This window comes from Mesoplodon bidens (assembly GCF_964165515.1).
Source record: "Mesoplodon bidens genome assembly, chromosome: 3".
Lineage (NCBI taxonomy): Eukaryota > Metazoa > Chordata > Mammalia > Artiodactyla > Ziphiidae > Mesoplodon > Mesoplodon bidens.
Genome location: NC_138178.1, coordinates 154,616,008 through 154,639,805, shown reverse-complemented (window position 1 = coordinate 154,639,805; position 23,798 = coordinate 154,616,008). Strand labels below are relative to the sequence as shown.

Here is a 23,798-nt window from a genome sequence, read left to right as displayed (position 1 = left end):
CTAGGGTGAGATCCCAAGGCCCCTGCCTCCTCCTCCAGACTCATTTCCTACTACTCACCTCCAGCATACCACACTCCAGCCATCCCTTCCTCCTTCCAATTCCTCTCTAACACAATGGTGCTCACAGCATAGGCCTGAGTCAGAGTCAACAGCACCTGCATCCCCTGAGAGCTTGTGAGAAATGCATGTTTTCAGGCTCCACCTAGACCTACTGGCTGGAGGCAGGGCTCAGGAACCTGAGCTGTGACAAGCCCTCTGGGTGGTTCTGAAGCTGCTCCATTCCAGGACCCCTGTTCTAACACTTCAAGACCATCCCTACCTTCAAGGTCCTTTGCCCTTGCCCAACCCATAGCCTGAAATGTCCTTCCTGCAGATTTTCAAATGACTGGTTCATTTATTCTTTAAGTTTCAGCTCAAAATGATCTTTCTTCAGACGATCCTATTTAAGGAAGTCCCCATCAGCATTTCATTTACTCTCCAGACTATTTCCCACTTTATTTAATTCACAACAATTACATGGACTGTAACTAAGTTATTTATTAAATTCTTTATTGTCTGTCTCATCCTTCTGGAATATGAGTTCCTTGAGGGCAGAAGTCTTATCTGTTTTGCTCACCTTTTATATCTCTAGTTTCTGATAAAGTATTCAGTGTAAAGTAGGGGCACAGAATGAAAGAAAGAACAAGACACTACCATATATAAAATAGATAACTAATAAGGACCTACTGTATAGCACAGGGAACTCTACTCCGTACTCTGTAATGGCCTATATAGCAAAAGAACCTAAAAAAAAGTGGATATATATATATGTATAACTGATTCACTTTGCTGTACATGTGAAACTAACACAACATTGTAAATCAACTATACTCCAATAAAATTTTTTTTTAAAAAGAAAATTCAAAAGATGTTGGAAGAAATTTTTAAAAATAAAATAAAAACATACTTCTACTTAATAGATGAAATTAAAAAAAAAACAAGAGAATAAAAAAAATAAAGAAATAAAGTCATTCTTTTGTGACTTAAAGCCATGTGGTTTTCCTAACTAATTTATCCATAGAATTTACAAGTATCAACTTATATAAGCAATTTTCTACTTGGAACCAAACATTTTGGGGGTAGTGGTGGTATTTAATTGACCACATTTCCTCTTCAGATTTAACTATTAGACTCATTTAATCTCAGCAGATGTTGGGACAAAGGCTCTTGGGTCCCCAATGCCCAGGGACAGTATGTAATAACTGTGTTGAATGAGTGCAAGTTTGGACTAGACTCTAAAACATTTTCTAAATGGCAATATAAGCTCCTTTTCTTATTTCAAACTATTTAAGGACATCCTTCCCTGAATAGACTATATCTTATATCTGTATCTATTTCTCATATTCTCATACTGTCTTCAAAATTGAGAGAGAGAGAGAGAGAGAGAGAGAGAGAGAGAGAGAGAGAAAAGGGAAGGAGAGGGAAGGGAAGAGAAGGGAAGGGAAGGAGGGAGGGAGAGAGGGAGAGAGAGAGAGAAGGAGGAAGGGAGAAGAAAAGAAAGGAAGAAAAAAGAAAAGGTAAAGAAACATACCAAAATGCTCTGGAAAAAAGGAAAAAAAAACTTCAAAAAATGTTTCCAACTGCACATCCATTGATATAATTTGATCTTATACAAATCAGACCAAGGATATAACAATAACAAAACAAGGGACTTACCTAGCACTTATCATGTGCCAGACAATGTACTAAGCATGTTTCAGATACTAGTTCATTTAGTCTTCATAAACACATGATGAAGCCATTATAAGTATTAAAGAATCAGAAAAACAGGAACAATTTTCTCATGGAAGACATCCAGAACTTCAAAAACAAAAGAATTTTTTGACTGATGATCAAGTTGGAAGGCAAGGATTTCAGAAAAGTAAAGTAAGTCACAGAACCGTCAGGTGATTTTTTTGCAAGGTCCCACGGATAACAAGTAGCAGGGTGAGGTCTCAAGCCCAAGCTTGCTAACTCTACAACTGATCCACCTAACCTCTGATCCACCTAACCTCTATGGATGTGGATAAACCAGAGTGTGTGTGTGTGTGTGTGTGTGTGTGTGTGTGTGTGTGTGTGTGTGTGTGTGTGTGTGTGTTTTGCCATTAGATTAGCAAGAGTACTCTAACCTGCATTTAATGTAAGGATATGGCTGTTTTAACAAAGAAAATTTTCAAATGCTATTTCAGTTCAAAATTCAATTAAAAATAAACAGGAAGATCTAGTTTTATCTAAGTATATGAACAAAAATCTATATCAAATGCGTATGTTTATAAACATAACAGATATTTCTGAAGACTTAATAATTTTATCTAAAACATTCTTCCAAATCAACCTAAAATTCCAGATACTCTAAGATAACATAAACCTTTGGAATTACATATTTAGAAAGTTTTTAAATTATTAATAGTAACTACAAACTACACTAAAGCTTCAGGGACTCCCTGTATAGGGATGGTGTATTAAATATGTAATGAATCCTCACTAAAATAGTCACATATTCTTTTGAGAACGGATGGTGACTTTCTTTGTGTAGTAGGGAAAGTGACAAGGCAACAGAAGTATGCATGAAAGGACTAAGTAAGTTGTCAATGATGTTTGTAGGTATTTCGGTTTTAACTCCCAGCTCTGTTTTTAGTTTACTGGAAAGCACTGCACTGTGTCTTTTTTCTTTATTTTTTTCACATGATAACTCTGATGGCTGCCACAAATTTATCATTATTCTGCTTGAATCTGGGGTTGTTTTTATTTTTAAGAATTGTCCCAGACAGTCATTTCATGCCTGTTACTGCTAAAATCCACCTTTGCTGTACATGCACACTGACTCAGTCAACTCCTCTTCAAGGTCTCGAAAAATCAAAAGTTGACAGACTGCCTTTTATCACTTGCAGGTCCTTGAGACAGAAGTGCTGTTGGAAGCACAGGACACTTGTATCAGAGTGTATATCTGTTAATGCCTAAGTAGGACTTAACCAAACCTATGCCTCAAACATCCCAATTTAAAATGGATAAATAACCAGCACCAGCTGGTCTTGGCCATAATGGAAAGATAGGCTTGGTGAGTGGGGGAGCCTGGAATAATACATCTGGGCTGATTCCCAATATCCATTTATCCTAAGGGGCAAGGCTGGTATCCCACTGGTGGGGCTGGTTTAACAATATTCATCATCTTTAATCACACAGCATGAGGTGTTTGTCAAAGGGCTTAGAATCTGTGACTGGAACCTGATTGTGAAGCATCAGCACAGTAGAACTCTGTGCCAGTCAAAGGGTTTGCTGGCCCCATATAAAGCCCAGCTGCCATGGGAAGAAGCTGTATGAGAGCTGCCATGGGCTGCTTAAAGAGATATCTTCCACCTTCAATTTTATTTCCCACTTTCGTAAGTTCATAAACCCTTCCGCTTTTATATTTTAAAATTTACATTGTTTCATAGAGGAAGGATGACTGCGCAGTAATTGAGTGGGAAAGAGAAAAAGAAAGAACAAAAAAAGGAAGATGAATATAAATAGATAGATGTATCTGTGCATATGTGTGTATGTGTGAAAGATCCTTACCAACTTCCTGAGCAATCTACAGTCTCTATTGCTAAAATATAAGAATTAAAGTGTTGAGGCTTCATGAAAGGTCTTCTTGACATTAGGGATAAGGTTATCCTTACTTAGCTGCAAGTAGGTCTTGGTCCCTACAACAAAGATATTTCTGTAGCTCTCAAAGTACTTCTACATTTACAGCGTTGGGTACTCTTGGGTTTTCCAAAGGGAGTCATTTACAGGCAACATAAGATTCATCCCTTTTAATTGGCAGAAACCCAACTCACTTCTATTTAATTTTAAAATAAGAAAGCAATGATCCTTAAGTGTGTCAAGCATCCCTCTTCATAAAGAGCCAGCTGAGAAGTGAATGCTCTAGTTCCCACTTTACAGAAGATTAAGCAAAGTCAGAGAACAGGGTCTTAAATGTTATTATAAAATTTCATTGGCAGAAAGACCTAAGAGCAGCTGTGTTCCCAAGATCTTTTTTTTTTTTTTTTTGCGGTATGCGGGCCTCTCGCTGTTGTGGCCTCTCCCATTGCGGAGCACAGGCTCCGGACGCGCAGGCTTAGCAGCCATGGCTCACGGGCCTAGCTGCTCCGCGGCATGGGGGATCCTCCCGGACCGGGGCACGAACCCGTGTCCCCTGCATCGGCAGGCGGACTCTCAACCACTGCGCCACCAGGGAAGCCCCCCAAGATCTTATTTTTTCATCTTGAGGGCAGGACCTATGCCTTGCTCATGCTCAGAAAGGCACTGAGACAGGGCTCATCAAGCATGCTCAGGTGTTTATGGCTTCCTCTCCTCAAGCAAGGGATCAAAACAGTTGCTTGGTTAGGGCAATGAGCGAATAAGACGAGCAGTAAAATCCAACAGTTGTGGGACATGGGGACAGTTTCAATAACACCCCGGTTCTCCTCAATCACTTCAGCCCTCTCACCATACCATGAGTTAAAATAAGTCAAGATGGGCATGGGAAATGGTTGTAACCAAGACGCCTTCATGAGTTCTTTATCTCCAGTGGCCTTTGATTTCCTATGTTCCTGTTAACAAGTAGAACTCCGAGGGAAAAAAAAATAATAAAACCTGATCTGTAAGATTTATGTTAGCTGATTTTCATGGCGTAAAATACTCCCACCACAGCCAATTTTAAGCGAATATGTGTTACATGATGCCAATAAGCTTACAAAATTCCTGAAAATTCCTGTGCTAGTGCCAGCTCTAGCACAGCACTTCCCTCAATGGCCAATGAACAGCAAAGAATAATTATACTTGGTGAGTAAAGTAATTTACCCACGTGACACTTCCAGACAAGAGAGGTAACAGTAATGCCTGCCCTTGTTGGAGTGTGTGTAAAGGTGAGAGAATGGTGTCATCATAAAGCCTTCTTGCTTAATCCACCCTATTTTCAGAGGGCGCCTGGGTAATAAAGGTCAAATGATTAGATCATCCCTTCTTTTTAAAATCATGAACAGGTCCTCAAAAGTCAATGCTGCCTCAGAAAATGTAAACTGGGACCTCATTTTCTGCTTTTCCTTCTTTTCTCAGCACTGATGTAGCAGCTTGTTGGAGCAGTAGAGGGAATTTTTTAAAAGAGAGAGAGAGATAAGGGATTTCTAAGGCCAGGCTAGACAAAAAGACAGCTAATTTAAAATACTTTGTTTTAATGAACATTGTGCACAAATCACCTAGAACTTAGTGAAATAGTATTGCTATGAAAACCAGCTATCATAAAGTCAGCTGGAGGACACTTGGACACTCTCTGGTTATCTCTGTACTGTTTCTGCTTTGGAAATATGCAAATCCAGACTCACACCATATAGCACAGTAGGGGAAAGGCCATAAGCTTTAAAATCCAGCTTTATTACTTACTAGCAATGTGATCTTGGGCTAATTACCTAAATTCTCTGAACCCCAGTTTCCCCATCTATATAAAGGAGAGATTGTTTCTACCTCACATGGTACAAGGATTGAATCAGATAATATATGTAAAATCTATAAAGTCATCCATGAACTGGGGATAACAATATCTGCCATGCAAGGTTGTCATCATCACGGAGACACAATATCCTTAGCATGTGCGTGAACTAAGGAAACCCTCAAATAAAGGGTATTCTCAATTCCGCTGGAAAGGAAAATCAATTTCTACCCATTTTAGTTGGGTGTGTAATTGGTCAGGACTGCAGAAATGAACACACTGAGGTAGTTAAGTCACAGTTACAGTTCTTTTGTGAAAAACCTCTGTCATGCAACGTTGAGAGACAAGAGGCAGAAACCACTGTGGAAAGTTCCATTTAATTCCTGTCTCTCTTATTATTTCCCATAATGCAAACCATCTTTGAGGAACTGCTTTCTATGAGGTCAAACACTATACTTTACTACACAAAATACAATAGAGAAAGTAATACATCTCTTAGCTTTGGATAAAATGAAGTGAGGAACTATAGTCCTCACAGTAAGGGAAGTTGGAGAATTACCTATTAGAAGAATTTGGCTGATGCCAACTCTTAACATATAATGACTTGAAAGGACCTTTGGGTTTTCAAGGTATCCAAACTCAAAACATTTATTGACTTACTTAAGATACGCAGCACTTGGAAACAAATCTGATCAATACATGGCCCTCTCCTACCCACCTGCCCATCATATGGGCAGAGGGACAACTTACATTTCTAGAAAAGAAGCCATTCAACTCCAAAAACAGAAGCTGCTAAGGGGCATTATAATGGAAAGCAGGGAGAGGATATTCTGATTAATCCCCTAAACCAATAAAGAGCTATTTTTTATTTCTCATGATTATGACTCATCTGCCTCACTCCCAAAAGATCAAACTTAATATGTCTTTTATAGTTGAGCAGGGCCTTTCTTAAATGAACATGCTTTTAGGGAATCTTTTCCTCTCTAGGAATACCCCTCTTGCAAATAAAGAGGAATTAGAAAATTACTTCTGAAAAGTCCATAGATATTGTTATTCTATTCAAGGGACCTTGAGGTTCAAGGGGCTGAACTCTCAGCAGTGCAACACCTCCCATGGACCTCAGGGGAGCTCCTACTTCCTCTCTTAACCTAGAGGGATGCAAAGTGTGACCTAAACCAGGGCCGTCAATCAAGTTCCTCCCTGACACCTTTGGTCATGATGTGTAAAAGCATCTGCTATGAAACAAAGCAACACTGCAGGGGTGGAAGGGAAATACACAGGAGAGAAAGCTCCTTTTCTTCCTCACTCCTCAGAGGTTTCATCTGAGAGAGAAACATGTTTATCTTCTTAGCCCACAAGAGTAACAACTGTCAGGTTCACACCTCTTCCCTCTGTCTTGGAATATGCTACTTCCCTCCTAACCACTCTCTGCTTCCACTTCCTATCCTCCTCATCCATTCTCCACTCTGGTGTCAGAGTGATCTTGAAAAGATGAAAATCTGATCCAAGTCTCTGTCCTCCTTGCAGCGCCCTTGGGGTGAAGTCCACCTCCTTACACAAAAGGTCTGTCATCACCTGTCTCCATCCTACTGCTCCAGCTTTGTGTACATCACATCCCCACATGAGTATTATTTCAGCCCAATGGAGCTTCCTGTAGGTGCCCTAACTGGCCAAGCTCTTAAGTGAGCTTCCACCTCTCATCCATCTAAGACATGTTGCCCTTCAGACTCAGTTTAAACTCTGCCTAGAAAATATCCCCTGACTACCCACCATGATCATCATGACCCTAGACAGTAAAGCAGCCCTCTTCCACAGACACACTGCATGCTCCATGTCCACTCTAGCATAGCAGTTTTCACTCTGCACTGTAGCTACTGGCTGATCTCCTATGGATTTATTTGATGTCAGACTGTACCTCACCTGTCATCCCAGTACCTAGCTAAGTCTCTGATACACAGGAGTAGCTGAGCTCCTGTTAAACTGAACAGCACAATCACTGGAGAAGAATGAATGAATGAATGAACAAACAAACAAATAAATAAATATGTTTAAAAACACCACGCCAGCAACACAATGACGAGAGGATTCAAGCTGTTGACTTGCCCCGACCCATCTTGCCACTTCCTAGACCCACTGTTATATTTCCTTATGAATACGATGTGCCTTTACTTTTCAGACTGCCTCACTTCTTTGCCATATGTTTTTATTGTCCTTCACACTTAATTAGTCCTATCCGTGCCCACAGGTTGTAGCTGAAAAAGCCAGTATGAGTAGTAATGGTCCATACCCCAATGTCAGGAAAATAAAAAGGAAAGGCCTTCACATCCTACAGGTCCTTTTCCATAATACTGGGAAGGAGTAAGATGACTCAGAATAATTACAAAGAATAACAGCTCCTGCCACAAAGAGACTGTTAAGTCATTACAAGAATGGAAGAGAGTTTGGGTCAATGGGGTAATCACATAAAAACCATACTGATGACTAGACTGCTTCTATAAATGAGCAAATTAAGACACTCTATTATGTCCCCAAATCTATATCTACACTTTGGTCAACAATTTATAGTAGGCATAGAAATCAACTAGTTCTTTGTATGATTCCTACAAACCACTTCTCCTTTGAATGGAAATTTTAAGATCATTTTGCTACATATGGAGTCCCCATGGAAGTTTCTGGGGATTCAAAATCCACACAGTTACGACCATGAAGAATGGTAAAGTCTAGGGGGAGATGCAGTTGTCTAGTTTTATCTAGTAAATCTGGTCACAAAGAGCTTTGACAACCTTGAATTGTCTCATTATAGATCAAATCCTGTCCCCTTCTCTCTCCCCTCCATTTACAGAGTGACATGGAGTAGAACTATTTGGAAAATTGAATAGAATGTCTAAAAACAACAACCTTCCATATTACTAAAAGGACCCTACATATTTGAAATAGAAAACTATTGTACAGCTACCTAGAACTTCAAAGTACTAGTCTAGTGCATGTTCCTTTCATTAATTTTATGAAATATTAGCATATTTTTGAATCTTCTAAGAGGGGATGAAGAAGAGTTATAGTAAAATGGCTAGAGATATCTAGTTGATATCTAGCTGATATCCACCCGAGAGAGACACTTGTACTGGTTACCTTCATGACATATAACAAGTCACTGCAAAGTAAATGATCTTTTAGGTGAAAAGTAATTTTTAAAGCTACCTTTGTCTTAACCACTTCTTACAATTTGTGCTGATTGCAAATTCGCAGAGGCCATCCAAGGCTCAATTCTCCCCTTAACTATCAGCTGAAAGATACCTAAAATGCAGGTTCTCGTCTTGCTACTCTGAGTCAAAGTAGCCTGACACGACAGGACAGGTGAACCATTACAGACTTTGCAAGGTGCCTCTTTGAATGGTAGAAGAAGCAGTATCTGCAGTAGATATTCACTGATATCTAACATGCAGGCATTTTAAAGGTATTCAGGATAAAATCAATAGATCGATAGATCCTCTTCTTCCCCAAGAGTACTTTTCTTCTTTAGAATCACAAAACAGGATATTAAAGTGCTCAATCAAAATCCCCAACAGGAGACATAAAACTCTAGAATGTTTTAATGAGATTAATATCTCCCAAATGCCTAAAAGATTTCTTTAAAGTGAGTTAAGAGAAAATGGCATTATCTTTCATAAGGTCTCAGCACTCAAAAGTCCTGCTCTGAGAAATGACCTCCCTGACCCAGAAAATAATAAATTAAGAACTCAAATGGGCTTTGTTTTTTCTTTCTCCAAGTGCTGTCTTCTGTCTCTAGTGAATAAAATAAAAGGAGCCAACCCCTCCATGGCAACTACTTGGAGAGGCATTTCCAGAAGTGGATTAATATGCCTGTGGGTAGTCACAATATAGGATGCTGTCAAACCTCTCTGGTCCCCCCCCCAAAATGGAATCATATTCCCATCCCCAAGACGCCTCGCCTTGGTTGTTATTTTTCATGCAGTGATTTGGGTTTTCTGCCACTGTTCATAAAGAACACAGGGTTCAGCTCCCTCCCCATAACCGCTGCTGTCCAAGAATTGTGACAGCTTCAAGTCCTCTAAAGATAAGATACCAAGGGTTACCCAGGACATCTTTCAGTCCAAAGTGGTAATGGGAACAAGAACCTTCTCTACCTTGCAGGTCAGCTTTGGTCAACGCAACTTTGTTAGCAAAAGAACAGAAAAGGCGAAAACAATAACCAGAGGTTAGTAAGAGGTACAGCAAACCAGGGTAACATCACAGAAATGAAAACACAATCGACATAATCAACATCACGCGAACAGACAGTTGAAATGCTCTACAGGTTCTCCAGAGACAGCACAGACAGGGGATGCACAGACCAGGTGGAGCAGGCCTCGTCAGAGCCACATCAGCAGAGCAGGGGCAGGGCAATGTTGGACTGGACAGAGCACAGGCAGTGGTTACAAGAGCCTTCCCACAACCATACAGCCAACCCCAAGGCATATGGTCCAGAAAAAGGATTTTCCATTAGTCAGGATAAACATCAAGAAATAAGGGTAGTACATGGCCAGACTGAAAGACACGTGTGCACAACCAGACGGAGCCCACAAAAATAATTCTGAACATTTAGGAGTTAAGCATGGAAGAGTCGCTTGGGAGCACTCCTTGTAACCTCCTGAAAATGCCACCGAGGAACCGGGCACTAGAATTGGGCATTTGTATGAAGGTGATTTAGGAACACCAACCATCTCAGTTGGCTTAATTTATAAAAATGTAGCCAAACCCAAATGGCTGTGGGCAAAATGGCACCAAACCAATGTCCTTTTTATTTATTGACACCAGTCTCAAAATGAAGCACATGTGCTTCTCTCAGATGTTTACCGTCTGCAGTTGTGGAATCGAATTTCTAGCCAATACATGCCTTGGTCTCTGCAGCAAAGCTGGCCTCAAGATAGAAAGAGATATTTACCAGCCAAGTACTGAATCAGACATTATAAAAAATTCCTAGTCCAAATTGAGAGGTTGCAAGTCACAGCTAGATGTTGGCTAGGCTGTCCAGAAATTGCACTTAATTTCTAAATTATATACTCTGCATATATGAGAAACATAAAATAAAAACCTAATTCAATATGTTTTTTTCTTTCTTACTATAAACAATCAAGAGCCAAAGAGTAGTGGATTAATGTGTCTTTAAAATAATTTCAGACTCTTTGGGGTTAGATATAATACGGAAAATAATCCAATTGCTACTTAGGGATCTTGAGTCATTATCAATGACTTTGACACATACAAGAACATATGATATATCCTAGCCTGTGTACCCCAAATATGTTAAAAATAAAACACATTCACCATCGTGACAAGATTCAGGTTTTAGTTCTTAATAATGAATCCTTATCCCCTACTTGTTTCCTATTCTAGGCATAGAAATGATAAATGAAGAATTGTGTTCTGTTTCCTATGACTTGCCTAACTGTCAAAGGCCTTCCTGATGATCCGGTACTATGTACAGAGATTCACAATGAGAATGATACTTTGTTGCAGTCTTTCCAAGGTTTTGTGCCCTTCATTTCCCTCCACATCATCTTCCATAGTGCCCTAAAAAGCTCCTGGTATCTCTTATTCACAATAGTGCAAACTTCCAACGACAGTAATTTATGCCTTAACCCACTTTTTGGCCATTTTTCCTGGCCACTTAGGCTAATTATCCAAGTCATCTGTGTACAATAAACAAGGGCTTTCTTCCTTCAGAACTCATCCTCCACTTCATGCCACCCAGTGGGGTGGTCATAATGCTCCATGGGTAACCATCATAATTATCTCCATGGCAATAGAGTGCAGTGTTATTAGGCCCATAGGACTTGCCACAGATGCGGATGGTAGAGCCAGCAAGCCACAATATTCAGCTTTGAACAATCACCCATACTCAGAGGAAGGTCAGAACCCACCATAATGCATGTGATGAGTCATGCCAAACTTCACATAGAGCTGTAGGTCGGGATAGGAACATTTTCTCCAATCAGATGGGTAATTTCTTTTCCCTAATGCTCCCACAACTTCCCCTAAAGCTCTCGTAAGTGGAGTCCATTCCACCTTTACACTATACATTTTAATCCACTTTTATAAAGGTTGGTTTAGACTTCCTTTTAATCAAATGCTACAGCTTTACCTCCTTACACCCCAATTTTTTTTTTTTTTTTTTTTTTGCGGTACGTGGGCCTCTCACTGTTGTGGCCTCTCCTGTTGTGGAGCACAGGCTCCAGATGCACAGGATCAGCAGCCATGGTTCACGGGCCTAGCCACTCCGCAGCATGTGGGATCTTCCCGGACCAGGGCACGAACCCGTATCCTCTGCATCGGCAGGCGAACTCTCAACCACTGCGCCACCAGGGAAGCCCAACCCCAATTTTTATACTCTATAGAACTGTGCCTCCGATACAGTAGCCATAGATGCATGTGGCTCTTGAGTACCTTAAAGGTGTGGTCTGAATTGGGGTGTGCTACAAGTGCAAAACACACACTTGATTCTGAAGGCTCATATGAAAAAAATAAAATAAAATGTCTAACTAAAAATTTTATAATGATTATATGCTGAAATGATAATATTTTGGATATATTAGGTTAAGTTAAATAAAATGTAAAATTAAACTTAACTTTACCTGTTACTTTGTATCTTTTTTTTAAATGCAGCTACCAGGAAATTTAAAATTACGTATGTGACTCACATTATATTTCTATCAGGCGACGTTGCAATGGAGTTAAATGGATAATTCCTGTTGACTTTTAAATCTACAGAACTGATGGCATGATAAAAATATTTAACATTTGAAGAGAGCCTTATACTTTTGAATATGTGCTTTTATATTATGATTTTACTAGATGTGATTAATTATTCCAGGAAAACTGGAATTTCTGTCTTTCCACAATCTCCTAAACTAATATACTCAAATTAATTCTCAAATGGTGCATCAATTTCAGGACTTCCCTTAACACCCAAAAGACCTAAGAGCAGGCCGATAAGACAACAACTTTTGAGTTGAATGAAATTGTGCATTTTCAGGAGAAGAAAGCAAAGTGGCTGCTTTAAATGCTTGGTGATTCCCAACTTCCTGTCCCCCCTGTACACACACAACATATTTGGCTAACAGAATTTACGAAATATTTCTGGCTAAAAGAAAACTGGAGAGGGTTATAGGGACAATCGGCCTTATTACTAGTGCAAACTGGTAACAAGAAACTGACCCTTAGGCAAAGGAAAAAGACTTCCATACTACAAATAAGCCTGGGAGGCTGATTAGAAGCTTTTATTAAAATGTGTTTTATGATGGCAAGTGAAGGATTGAAGCTGGTTAAGAACAGGAGTGATAAATGAAGTTGAACAGTTAGAAGATGAATGAACAGGTTGGATGTGGTAAATTAATGAGGGATACAAGAAAACAGTATATTGCACAAAAAACCATGAGGCTCCATCAGACAAAAGAATACATAGGTCCTGGTGACTGATCAGATCATCCTCTTTGCCTTTCAAGTTAGACACGAGTCACCTTTTCAGCCTATCCCAGGAGTCTGGGGAAGGCTGAAAATGTGTCTGCTCTCCCCTGCTGGTTAAAACCAGATAGCTTTTATTGTAAAGAGCTATCGGACTCAAATGACCTATAAAATTCAGTTAGTATCTCAAGAGACAGTGGATTATCTACAGAAAGAGGGTGAGCGTGGTTTGTTGTGCTGCATGGTGGGCATGCAATGCTATTAAATGTCTCACATTAGATAATGTTTGTAAATAATAATCCTACCACTTATTGAGTACCTACTATATATGTACCAGGCATTCTACATATAACTCTGACTTATATATATTACCATCCAAGGTAAGTTTTATTGTCCCATTTTACAGATGAGGAAGATATCATTCAGAGAGGTTAAGTAACTTGTCAAAAGTCACACAGCCAACAGGAACTACTACCTGGACCTAAATCCAGGTCTTTCTAACATCAAAGCCCATGCTGTTCCACTACACCACACCAAGGAACTGCCAAATGATGCCTGACATCTAGTAAGTACTCAATAACTGTTACTTCCCTTCCTCCATCATGGCATTCTGACATCATTTTCCTACCTTCTGCTCAGTTTGCATTAAATAATGCAGTCACTATTAGCAACATAAGAAATATTTTATTAATGGTGACACTCATATAAAAGTCTCTGATTTGTACCTCCCTGTGTATTAAGATATAAATAAAAGTCCCTGATACCCTTTCAGCCATGCTGGAAGCAAAGGCACAAGTCAGGAGAAGCCTGATGTCAACGCCAGGAAAGGTCCTCTATGGCAAGTATGTGACACTGGAAAGACATCTGCCAACATATTGGACATTCCTGGAGCCTGTGCCACATGTCTTGACATACTCAGCCAGTGACAGGAGGACATCAGTGGTGATGCAATGTCAGATAGTGAATGGGATGAGAGGGGACTGGTAAACCAAGGAAGGAGGCACTGGCAGAGGCAGCAAAGAGGCTTGCGACAAGAATGTAGCTTAAAAAGAAAAAGGTTGTACCTTCACAGCCACGCTCAATCTGTCCACTCCGATGGAGGGCATCGTTGATGAGGTCTGGCAGGCGTCCATTCAAGTCCACTGATGCCAGACAGCCCTGAAAGCCATCCCGGGAGGCCACGAGCTTTGGGAGGTTGCTGTACATGCCTTGGGCCAGACCTGCCATGTAGAGGTCACCTGGAAAGGAAAATAGGTAGTAAAAGCAAATGGGTAAATGGTATGGAAACCACGTCAACAAAAGCCAAGTCACATTAGACTGTTTACTAGATAATGGTAATATAGCCGGGGTGGGGGCGGGGAACAGCATAAACAAAAGTATTACCAGAGTTTCTACATTGTAAAAAGAAGAAACTAACATTTCTTATGTGTCATTCATTTTATACACATCATCTCACAAATTTTAATCACTATATCCATTCTATGAGGTAGGTATTGTTCCCATTTTATGATGAAGTAAAGATTAACAACATTTTCAACAAAGCAACCACTTATTCAGTGCTTTTTATGTGCTTGTCACCAATAGTATGCTGAGGATTTTACAGACATTATTCCATCAAAACTCCTAATAGCCCATAAAGGTAGTAACAGTTATTATCCTCATTTTGCAAAAAAAAAAAAAAAAAAGAAAAGTATATAGAAGCTGAACAAGGCTAAGAAATTTTTCCAAAGTCACCCAGGCGGTAAATGACTCAGCTGAGATTCCAAAACCTACATGCCTTCCTCTGTATTATGACCCCTCCACATTTTGACATTTATCCCCTCATCACTCAGCTCCCACATGCCCAAGGTTTACAGAGAACACAAACCATCCCTAAGGAGTGGTAGAAGTAAAAACTGAACAAATTGCATCATGTTATAATTCAATGTTGTTAAAATAGGATATGCATGATGTATCAAAAATGCATGGCACTCCTACACTGTAGTTTACCTCTGGAAACAGCCTTTCCACTGTAAGCTCTAACAAGGAGAAACTTCTTTACAAGGTTTACCTTTCAAATCCAGATTTTTGGCACCATTGATAACCTGAGTGACCACCTTAGTGTCCACTTTCAGGCTGTGGGTGTTACTGTTGTCCCGGGTGATGACGACGTTGTGCCACTGGTTGTCATTCAGGGGGCGGTCACTATTGCCTTTGATCACATTGGGGCCGTTTCCGAGGTCAAACACGTAGTGTATGTACCTATGAGGAACCACAAGCACCCAATGACTTGAGATTCCCTGCAGTGGTTTAAAGGCAATGTGTACATAACTGGCATTGGGGGCTTCAAATCCCCCAAGCTAGACTGGCATCATGTAAGAATAAGTAAAGCTTGATTTAAGAATATAAAAATAATCAGTTCCTATTCTACCAGACTTCACTTTAGTTCTATACTCATTGAATCCATTTCTTTAACACTACCTAGTAAAAATCCAGAGACACAAAGCAGTACAGCTGGTACACTCCAAAACATTAGGGGGCTACATCTAAATTCACAGTCAATCATGGATCTGGTTTTTGGGTTTTGTTCTATTTTTGCTTTGTTTTGACTACTTCCCAACACACAGTAGTAAAATATCTTGGAGCAAGAACAGCTTTTTAAAATTTGCATATATGGGCTAATGGTAGTACTGAAAATATCTGTATTTCATTTCCTCCTATAAATTTGGTGGTTGCAGACTATACTGCCCCAGAGATAGATGCAACACATATCCTATCCGTCTTTTGCAAAAATAAGCTTTTTTTCCCATAGGTTTAAAGGACTACATTTCAGATTAAAAAGCCTGACAGTATTGAGTTAGAAGATCTTTAAATAAACTCATGAATCTCTCTCCCTTCCAGTCCTAATGATTACAAAGATATTTTTAATCAATGGGGATGAGAGCATGAACCAGGAATAGAAGGTAGACAGTAGAATAAACAGTTTTTTCTGTGCATATTTTATTCAGGGTTTGAGCTAAGACATTTAGTATAAACTAGGCGATCTCTTCCACTTACCCCTTGACTAGCTCAACAGCAATGAAGTCATTGCCATCACCGCTATTGAAGAGAATGAAGCCGTCAGCAGAGGTGGTCTTGAACTGGAAGAAGAGGTGCATGGAGGTGTAGGCCTGGAGGGTGGCCAGGCTCAGGTAGCTGCTCTTGGTCTTAAAAGTGACAGGGTCAGCGATGATGTTCCTCAGTCCAAAACGAGCCTTCAGTTCGCAGTAATCGATGTCTCCATTTTTGCACAAGTCAATGTAGAGCAGCCCATTAAACATAAGGCTCTGCAGGTGGCCAATGAAACTGGAGGGGACAACGGAGATGTAACGTTTCTCTGTCATGATACCAGTTTCAATGTTGTGGAATTCCAAGCGGGTATGGTCTCCCACCATTGTACCTGTGAAAATTATAGATGAGATACAAACAGGAGAAGTTAGCATGTTTTTTTTTTTTTTTTTTTTTTTTTGCAGTACGCAGGCCTCTCACTGTTGTGGCCTCTCCCGCTGCGGAGCACAGGCTCCGGACGCGCAGGCCCAGCGGCCACGGCTCACGGGCCCAGCCGCTCCACGGCATGTGGGATCCTCCCAGACCGGGGCAAGAACCCGCGTCCCCTGCATCGGCAGGCGGACTCCCAACCACTGCGCCACCAGGGAAGCCCGAAGTTACCATGTTTTGTCATAGCACCCTTACTACATCTTTTAGGTCTAGTTTGTTTCCACACAAAATATTCAGTTCCAGAAAACGAAATACTCAATATAGTAGATATATGGCTTGGCTTCAGTCGGGGTGCTGATGACTGGCCCAGCCCAAGTTCAACGCCCTGCATCCCACGCTCTCCTGCTGTTGCTCAGAATGTCCCATCATATAAAGGAAAATATGAGTTCATGGGCAACTCAAGTTAAAGGATGAAACTATTTGTTTTCTCCATTCAGGAAAATAATTGGGTACTAGTACATACAATAAGAAGGAAAACTTTTATTGCTCTAACCCTTATAAAGATAAAATAAGCGAGCCTTGGGCTTCCCTGGTGGCGCAGTGGTTGTGAGTCCGCCTGCCGATGCAGGGGACACGGGTTCGTGCCCCGGTCCGGGAAGATCCCACATGCCGCGGAGTGGTTAGGCCTGTGAGCCATGGCCGCTGAGCCTGCGCGTCCGGAGCCTGTGCTCCGCAACGGGAGAGGCCGCAACGGTGGGAGGCCCGCGTACCGCAAAAAAAAAAAAAAAAAAAAAAAAAAAAAATAAGCGAGCCTTAGGCATTCATTATTAATATTTCTTGGTGTAATAATTCACCACCCAGTACTTGTGGAAAAGTTTCTATTGTAGAACATATTAGTTTTACCTGACCAGCAACCATTGCTTTTTCTGATAATAACAACTAATCTTCCTTTGGGAAGATACCTTCCTCACTTCACCCTTAAACCATCTGGGCTGGATGAAGACGACCCCATCCCAGCCCCTGAAGTAATCAATCTACCCAGGCAGAACCACTCAGTGTATTTTTCTCTCTCTAGCCATAGAGTATGGTCTACGGACTAACAAAGTGGTCTTCGAACCTTAGCATGCATCTGAATCACACAGTTCACTGAGCCCCACCCTTAGAGTTTATTATTCAAAAGTCTGCAGTGTAGCCTGAGAATCTGCATTTCTAACAAGTTTCAAGGTGATGCTTACATGACTGGTCTAGGGACCACCCTTAGAACACTGGATTAGCAGCAACCCTAGTTGGTCCAGTAATATTCCCCCAGGGTTTGTGCTGGAACACTTAGGAAAGAGACGTTCTTTGCAAACAAGGCTTTCTGAAGGGGTAAGAAGAAAACTCAGGGCTGCTGGAGGCCACGTGATAACTGGAGGGCTAGGGCCTCCCTGGGGAGACAGCTGACCCAGCAGACAACCACAGAACGGAGAGGAACAGTTTCTGCAGGATGATGTCATTTGAAGACCTGGATCTAGCTGGCCAAATCTGGACTTTTAAACACTACATGGCAATAGATTCTCCTTTATGCTTAAAGCATTTGAGATGGGTGTCTGACATGTGCAAGTAAAATATCTCCAGCTGATACAAATAAACTCTTAGACCACTCATTACCTGGCTTACCCAGAAGTAGTGAGAGGCTGGGGCAAGGGTAATGAGGTGGGCTTGAAATAAATACAAAGAGACTGGAAACTTTAGTAACAAAGTCAAGGAAAACAGCATTAGTATGGCCAGAGTAGAAGGTGGCTCTCTCACATTTATTTGGATAAATCATATTAAAATGTAACAAACCATGTCCTAATGCCCCAGAGGTAGAAGGAAGGGAAGGGGAATTCCCTCTTCCCTCCCTCTCCTGTTGTTATCCTCCACTTTGAAGAAATTCCATGAGCAAGACACTCCTAGAATCTCTTACTGCCTCTTTTATCAATTTCCAGAGGAAAGGAAGTGACAAAATCTGAAATATTAAGGATAGTCTGCAAAGAGAAACCATATGTGCATAGCTCAGCCTCTGGCATGTCCTTTAAGGGAGCAAGCTGCCTTCAAGAAACACCAGTTTATCTCACTCACTCATCTGCAGCATGGGTGTTAGAGGAACAGGCCTTGCTTCAGTCCTACCCCAGTCCTGAATTAGTTAGTGTCTGAGTGGGCAATTCTAATTCTGAAATTCAGTACATGTAAACCATATGTTTAAACATCAGTGTTATCACTAATAAAAATATCTCATTTCCACCAGACTTGCATTTGTTTTTCTCTATTGGTATAGAACTCAGGTAGCAAAAATTAAAGGAAGGGAGGGGATCGTATTTTCTTGAGTCCTTAAACTTCAGTATCTGGGAGCTTCAACCAGATCACACCCCTGGATGCTCAATATTAATTTCATCCCTTTGGGAGCATACACAGACCTAATTCAAAGAATCGCTCATAAGCACAAAAATCAAATTTACATTTTATGAGCTTCTATGTGATGTTCTGACAACTAATGACAAATCATTCTCTTAATATAAGCAAAAATAAAATAATGATGTTGGTTAACTTACATATAAAATTGTAATAGAACAAAAATCAAAATGCAACATAAATCTGCTAACAATTGAATAACTAGAAGAAAGAATCACTGTATAAAATTACTTAGCATTAAAAATTGGACTGGTCATGAAAATGCAAACTAGCATAACCTAAATTCACATGATCTAGAACAATGAAGTGACTGAAACAAATACCCTATGTCAATTTGGCTACAGCTGTTCATACCAGGGCTGGAGGCTGAGAGCTGGGACTGGAGGATGATGGGGAGGGGAAACCACAGCCAATCTCGATAAGGACACAGGAACTTAACGATGATGCTGCTGGTAGTCCTGCTCATTCTTATTTTAGTGTTAAAAATAAAAAAGATCAGGGCTTCTCTGGTGGCGCAGTGGTTGAGAGTCCGCCTGCCGATGCAGGGGACGCGGTTTCGTGCCCCGGCCCAGGAGGATCCCACATGCCACGGAGCGGCTGGGCCCATGAGCCATGGCCACTGAGCCTGCGTGTCCGGAGCCTGTGCTCTGCAATGGGAGAGGCCACAGCAGTGAGAGGCCCGCGTACCGCAAAAAAAATAAAATAAAAATAAAAAAGATCAGTGATGAGAAATAAAAAGTGATAAAGGGGTGACCCCTGGTGAAGACTGGAGCTCAAAAAAAATTCAAAGAGACAATTTTAAAGTTAATTGGGATCTTTTAGAGAAAATAGATAAGTTTATAGATAAATCGGCCCCTAGAATTGAAGGGTTAGGAAATTCTGCTCATTAGAACATGAATTTCATAAAGCAAGAAAATCATGTACAGTGTTGACTGAGCTCTTCAAGAAGAGCTTGAAGAAAGGCTTGGACAAGTAAGAGAAGGGAAGCTAACAATGAAATTTGAGAACTTAGCCCAGGGATGCAGACTGATTTAAAATTCAGGATAACTCAGAGAGCTTCAACTTGAAGTTGGTGGGGTTAGGGGGGAGGGCAGGGGAGTGAAGAAGGTGACCAAATTAGAAAGGGGCCAAATTAGAAAATGAACTAGCTTCACTATGTGCTAAAGGAACTCGCTTGGCTGCACATAGAGATTCCAAAAAAATGTATGCTATTGCACCTGGAAAATGCACTGAAGAGATTGCTTAAGTTTGAAACTTGTGCCAAACTAAGCAAATATATATATTTTTTAAAATCTGTGTATCACCTAAGCAAAATTAATAACCGGGAACCTTTTCACTCATCTCTTCCTTTTTTAGTCATTTCAATAAAATAATCTTTATTATGGTGTAGTATGTAATGTTAAAGTTATAATAACACCATCAATTTAGTTGTATTATTCTCTATAATATTCTTAGGTTTCTCAGGCAGGTGTTACCAATCTGCTTTTTGATGTTGCTTCCCAAAGAATGAATGAATCAATCAATCAATCAATTTATTTATTTCTAGGAGATGTCCCTTTATAATTTTGTTTTATTTTTTTATTAATTTTTATTGGAGTATAGTTGCTTTACAGTGTTGTGTTAGTTTCTTATTGGGACTAACATATATACACTACTATGTATAAAATAGATAACTAATGAGAACCTATTCTATAGCACAGGAAGCTCTACTCAATGCTTGGTGGTGACCTAAATGGGAAGGAAATCTAAAAAAGAGTGGATATGTGTATGCATATGACTGATTCACCTCATTCATCTCTTCTGAATGCTGTCTTAAATTAAAATTTCCACTTAAGGGGAGAATGTATGCATACTTCACAGCAGCTGCTTTCAAACTTTGGAAGAGAGACGAGTAACTTGGGAGAAGCATAACAAGCAAAAACCAAGACTACTGAATAGTCCCTATATGCCAGGCATCATGCTAGGTACTTTATAACCACCATCAAATGCTACTATCACAATAAAACTGTAGAGAGGCACCATTGTCTTGCATTAGAGGTGAAGACGCTTCGCTTAGAGAGGTTAAACTTCTACCAAAGTTCATACAGGTGATAAATGGTAAACCCCCAAATTGAACACAGGCATGTTTCAGTCCAAAGCCCATATCTTATCTTGTACACTATACTGTTTCTGGAGAAAAAGCTTGACTCATTCCTTGCATTATTGCCCAAGAAAAGCTGTAGGTGGAATTTAGCTGGTGAAATTTCCATGCAGAAATTGTGATGAGTTCACACTCCTTTTCAGTGGCCAAGTATTATAGTGTCATTCCATCTAATTCACGGGTAATGTATCCAGCACCTTCCCGAGAACAGCCATGCTGCCTTGACTCCTATTCACACATTCACTTCCATAGTTCACTGATGGCCAGCAAGCAGTTTACAGACCAGCCTGACTCAGAGTATTGAAGTTTGTTGAGAACATAAACCTACTCAAAATTTTGGCCAAGTTCGAGCTGTAGCTTCCCCCACAAGGCATTAGCATATAGTGGATGAGCATGTAGGCTCTGAGGCTTGACTGCCTGGGTTCATAACTTTTCTGTGCCTCAGTTTCCCTGTGAAATCAAGAGGAAATTATCAGGGTTAAATGTATCAGTACATATAAAGTACTTAGAACAGTGCCTGTTAACTATTACTAATTACGCAGCTTTCATTTGTTTTCCTTTCTCTGAAGTGTGTTAAGAATTTCCTGGTGACTTCATTTATTGCTTTCTCCCTTTTACCAGAACACAAGCTCTTTTTAAGTAGGGACCACATCTTGCCTCTTCTCTATGCCCGACAGTGTTTGGCAAAGGAGCCCAGGCACAGCAAGCATCCCTCACATCTGCGGAAGGAGGCTGTATTTGAGACATCTGCTTTGGAGTCACCACTAAGAGCAGGCCAACACTGGGAGCTTAGCAAAGACATCGGGAGAGGCTTAGAGGAGGCAACTTGACCTCCCTTGGCTCACAGACATGGAGAGAGAAGTTAAGAAAACTTAAAGGCTTACCAAGCCTTAGTAAAGAATGCATGTTTTGCCCACAATCCTCCAGCTCTACCACTCTCACACCCTTTTCTCCTCGATATCAACATTTTTCAAAAGTATATACTGTAACATGCTTTAGTAACTTAAAAGAAGTTCTGGTGCCAAATAAATAGGGCAAACACTGCATATGTAATTACTGATGATGATCAATGTATATTAGCATATTAAAGGCTCCTAATAGGTCTTTCAAGTAAGAATTCCACTTCATTTTGTTTAACCTAACATTTTCCAAATTGATCTCATCCCTTTTTTTTTTTTTAATTAACGTGAGAAACAAGTTTTTCTTGGAAAATGATTTTTACAGCTTGGCGCTGTACATGCTATATAGGATGAGGGAAGGAAAGGAAAAAGTCAACATGGACCAGAGGAGTCAGAAGAGAGGTGAATTTCTGTACCAGCAAGAAGTTCTAGGTGGCGCGGGTGGTCCCTGCAGTGTCAGGCCCTAATGCTGAGGAGCTAACCCAAGGGAGGTATTCTTTTAATTTACTCTTAATCATAGAAATCCAGCTCAATCAATCAATCCATCCTTATTAACTGTCAACTGAACTTAATATTTTTCCAGGAACACGTTATATTACAATAAATGAAAACTGCCAGGCCGAGGACTATTTCTTTCCTTGCTTTAGATTTCTTATACGTCTGACCTATTCTTTGCATCATTTCTACAAACTAGCTGAAAATCTGACCTCCTGGGCGACTTTAAACAGCATGAAAGGCATTACTAAATAAGCCAATAAGACACTACTTAATAACCTGAGGACTATGTGGTTTTTAGTTTCATTGCCTGATTTTATGACTTCTGTGAGCTAAAATTAAAATTCCCAAACCCCTTATCACTGTAAGAAGCAATCCAAGGTTGTGGCTCATAGGCAAAATAGCTCTTTTCTTCTCCCAGGTTTCTTTATCCTTATGGCTGCTTTTTTTTCCATCAGCAGCAAAGTAGGGGGTAAGGCAGAAAATGAAACAGCTTCATTAATTTCAAATATCAAATTACTGGATGATTTGGGCATCCACGGTTTAATCCTGCCTTTTAATTATTAGTGGTAAGAGAAAGCACACTTAAAATTACCTTTACTGTAAAGCTTCTAAAAAAGAATAATGACTGAGGGAGGCATTACACATTACTGTACCCTCAGTCCTGCAGTTCTTTATGACTGTAGATTTCAGGGTATATAATTTCCCTATGGAAATAAAAGGAACTTGCTGTCTGGAAAGAGCAGGGTGAGGTCGCCATCTAGTGGCTATTTATTGAAAACACGCTGCAAATAGCACTGTTGGCTTTACTGGGCTAAACCCAGAGGAGGCACCAAGGGACGTGAGATGTATCACTGCTGCCTTTGCAGGCTGGTCTCTGCATTCCCTCACGGGGGTTTCTTGAAGAATTAATTCAGGTTGGCTGTGGGTTCTAAAGCGTACAATCATTCTGCTTATTTTCATTACATAAAGCTAAGTTACCCTTCAGGCATAGAGAACAGCAACTGTTACCTCCCACTACTAAGTTATGTCTATGTACAATTGGAGGGTGTTGGCTAATCACTGTAGTTCTGTTTGTCTTCTCTTTGGGAGGGAAGGGGTTGGGTACTGTTGTGTACCTACCGGAATGTATTCCTCACCTCACCCCAATCCATTCCACTGTATTTTACCTATAGTGTAAGACACATCATTTTCTTAGGATGAACTGGGAAGTCTGACAAGCAGCTTGATTTGGTCACATCACACAGACATGAATTTAGAGCTTACGCACACAACTCCCTCTAAGTTCGTGTTACTCTTACGTAAAATGACACAAGAACTCTTAAGCTGCAAGGCAATGGTGCGCTCCAGAAGATTACAGGAGTTGATATGTGTACAATGGCTAAACCAGCACCTAATGCCAGCTGCTCACTGGACATATGTGAGCTGTTCTTGCTCCTTCTAGACT

At 40.4% G+C, this 23,798-nt stretch overlaps 1 protein-coding gene across 14 annotated transcripts in view; it reads right to left on the bottom strand.

Annotated features, from left to right (window-relative positions):
- The window catches only part of NRXN3 (neurexin 3), a gene marked incomplete at both ends in the record, with an annotated part of 1,611,783 nt that overhangs the window by 873,609 nt on the left and 714,376 nt on the right, over window positions 1-23,798 (bottom strand). For 8 of the 14 annotated variants that reach the window (XM_081230004.1, XM_081230009.1, XM_081230008.1 and 5 more), the window contains 3 exons: window positions 13,993-14,166; window positions 14,979-15,169; window positions 15,965-16,346. In XM_081230004.1, coding sequence (XP_081086130.1) covers window positions 13,993-14,166; window positions 14,979-15,169; window positions 15,965-16,346 — 747 coding nt within the window. Of the gene's footprint in view, window positions 1-9,612; window positions 9,640-13,992; window positions 14,167-14,978; window positions 15,170-15,964; window positions 16,347-23,798 lie in introns of all 14 variants that reach the window. The other 6 variants (XM_081229994.1, XM_081230007.1, XM_081230005.1 and 3 more) reach the window with 1 other exon arrangement.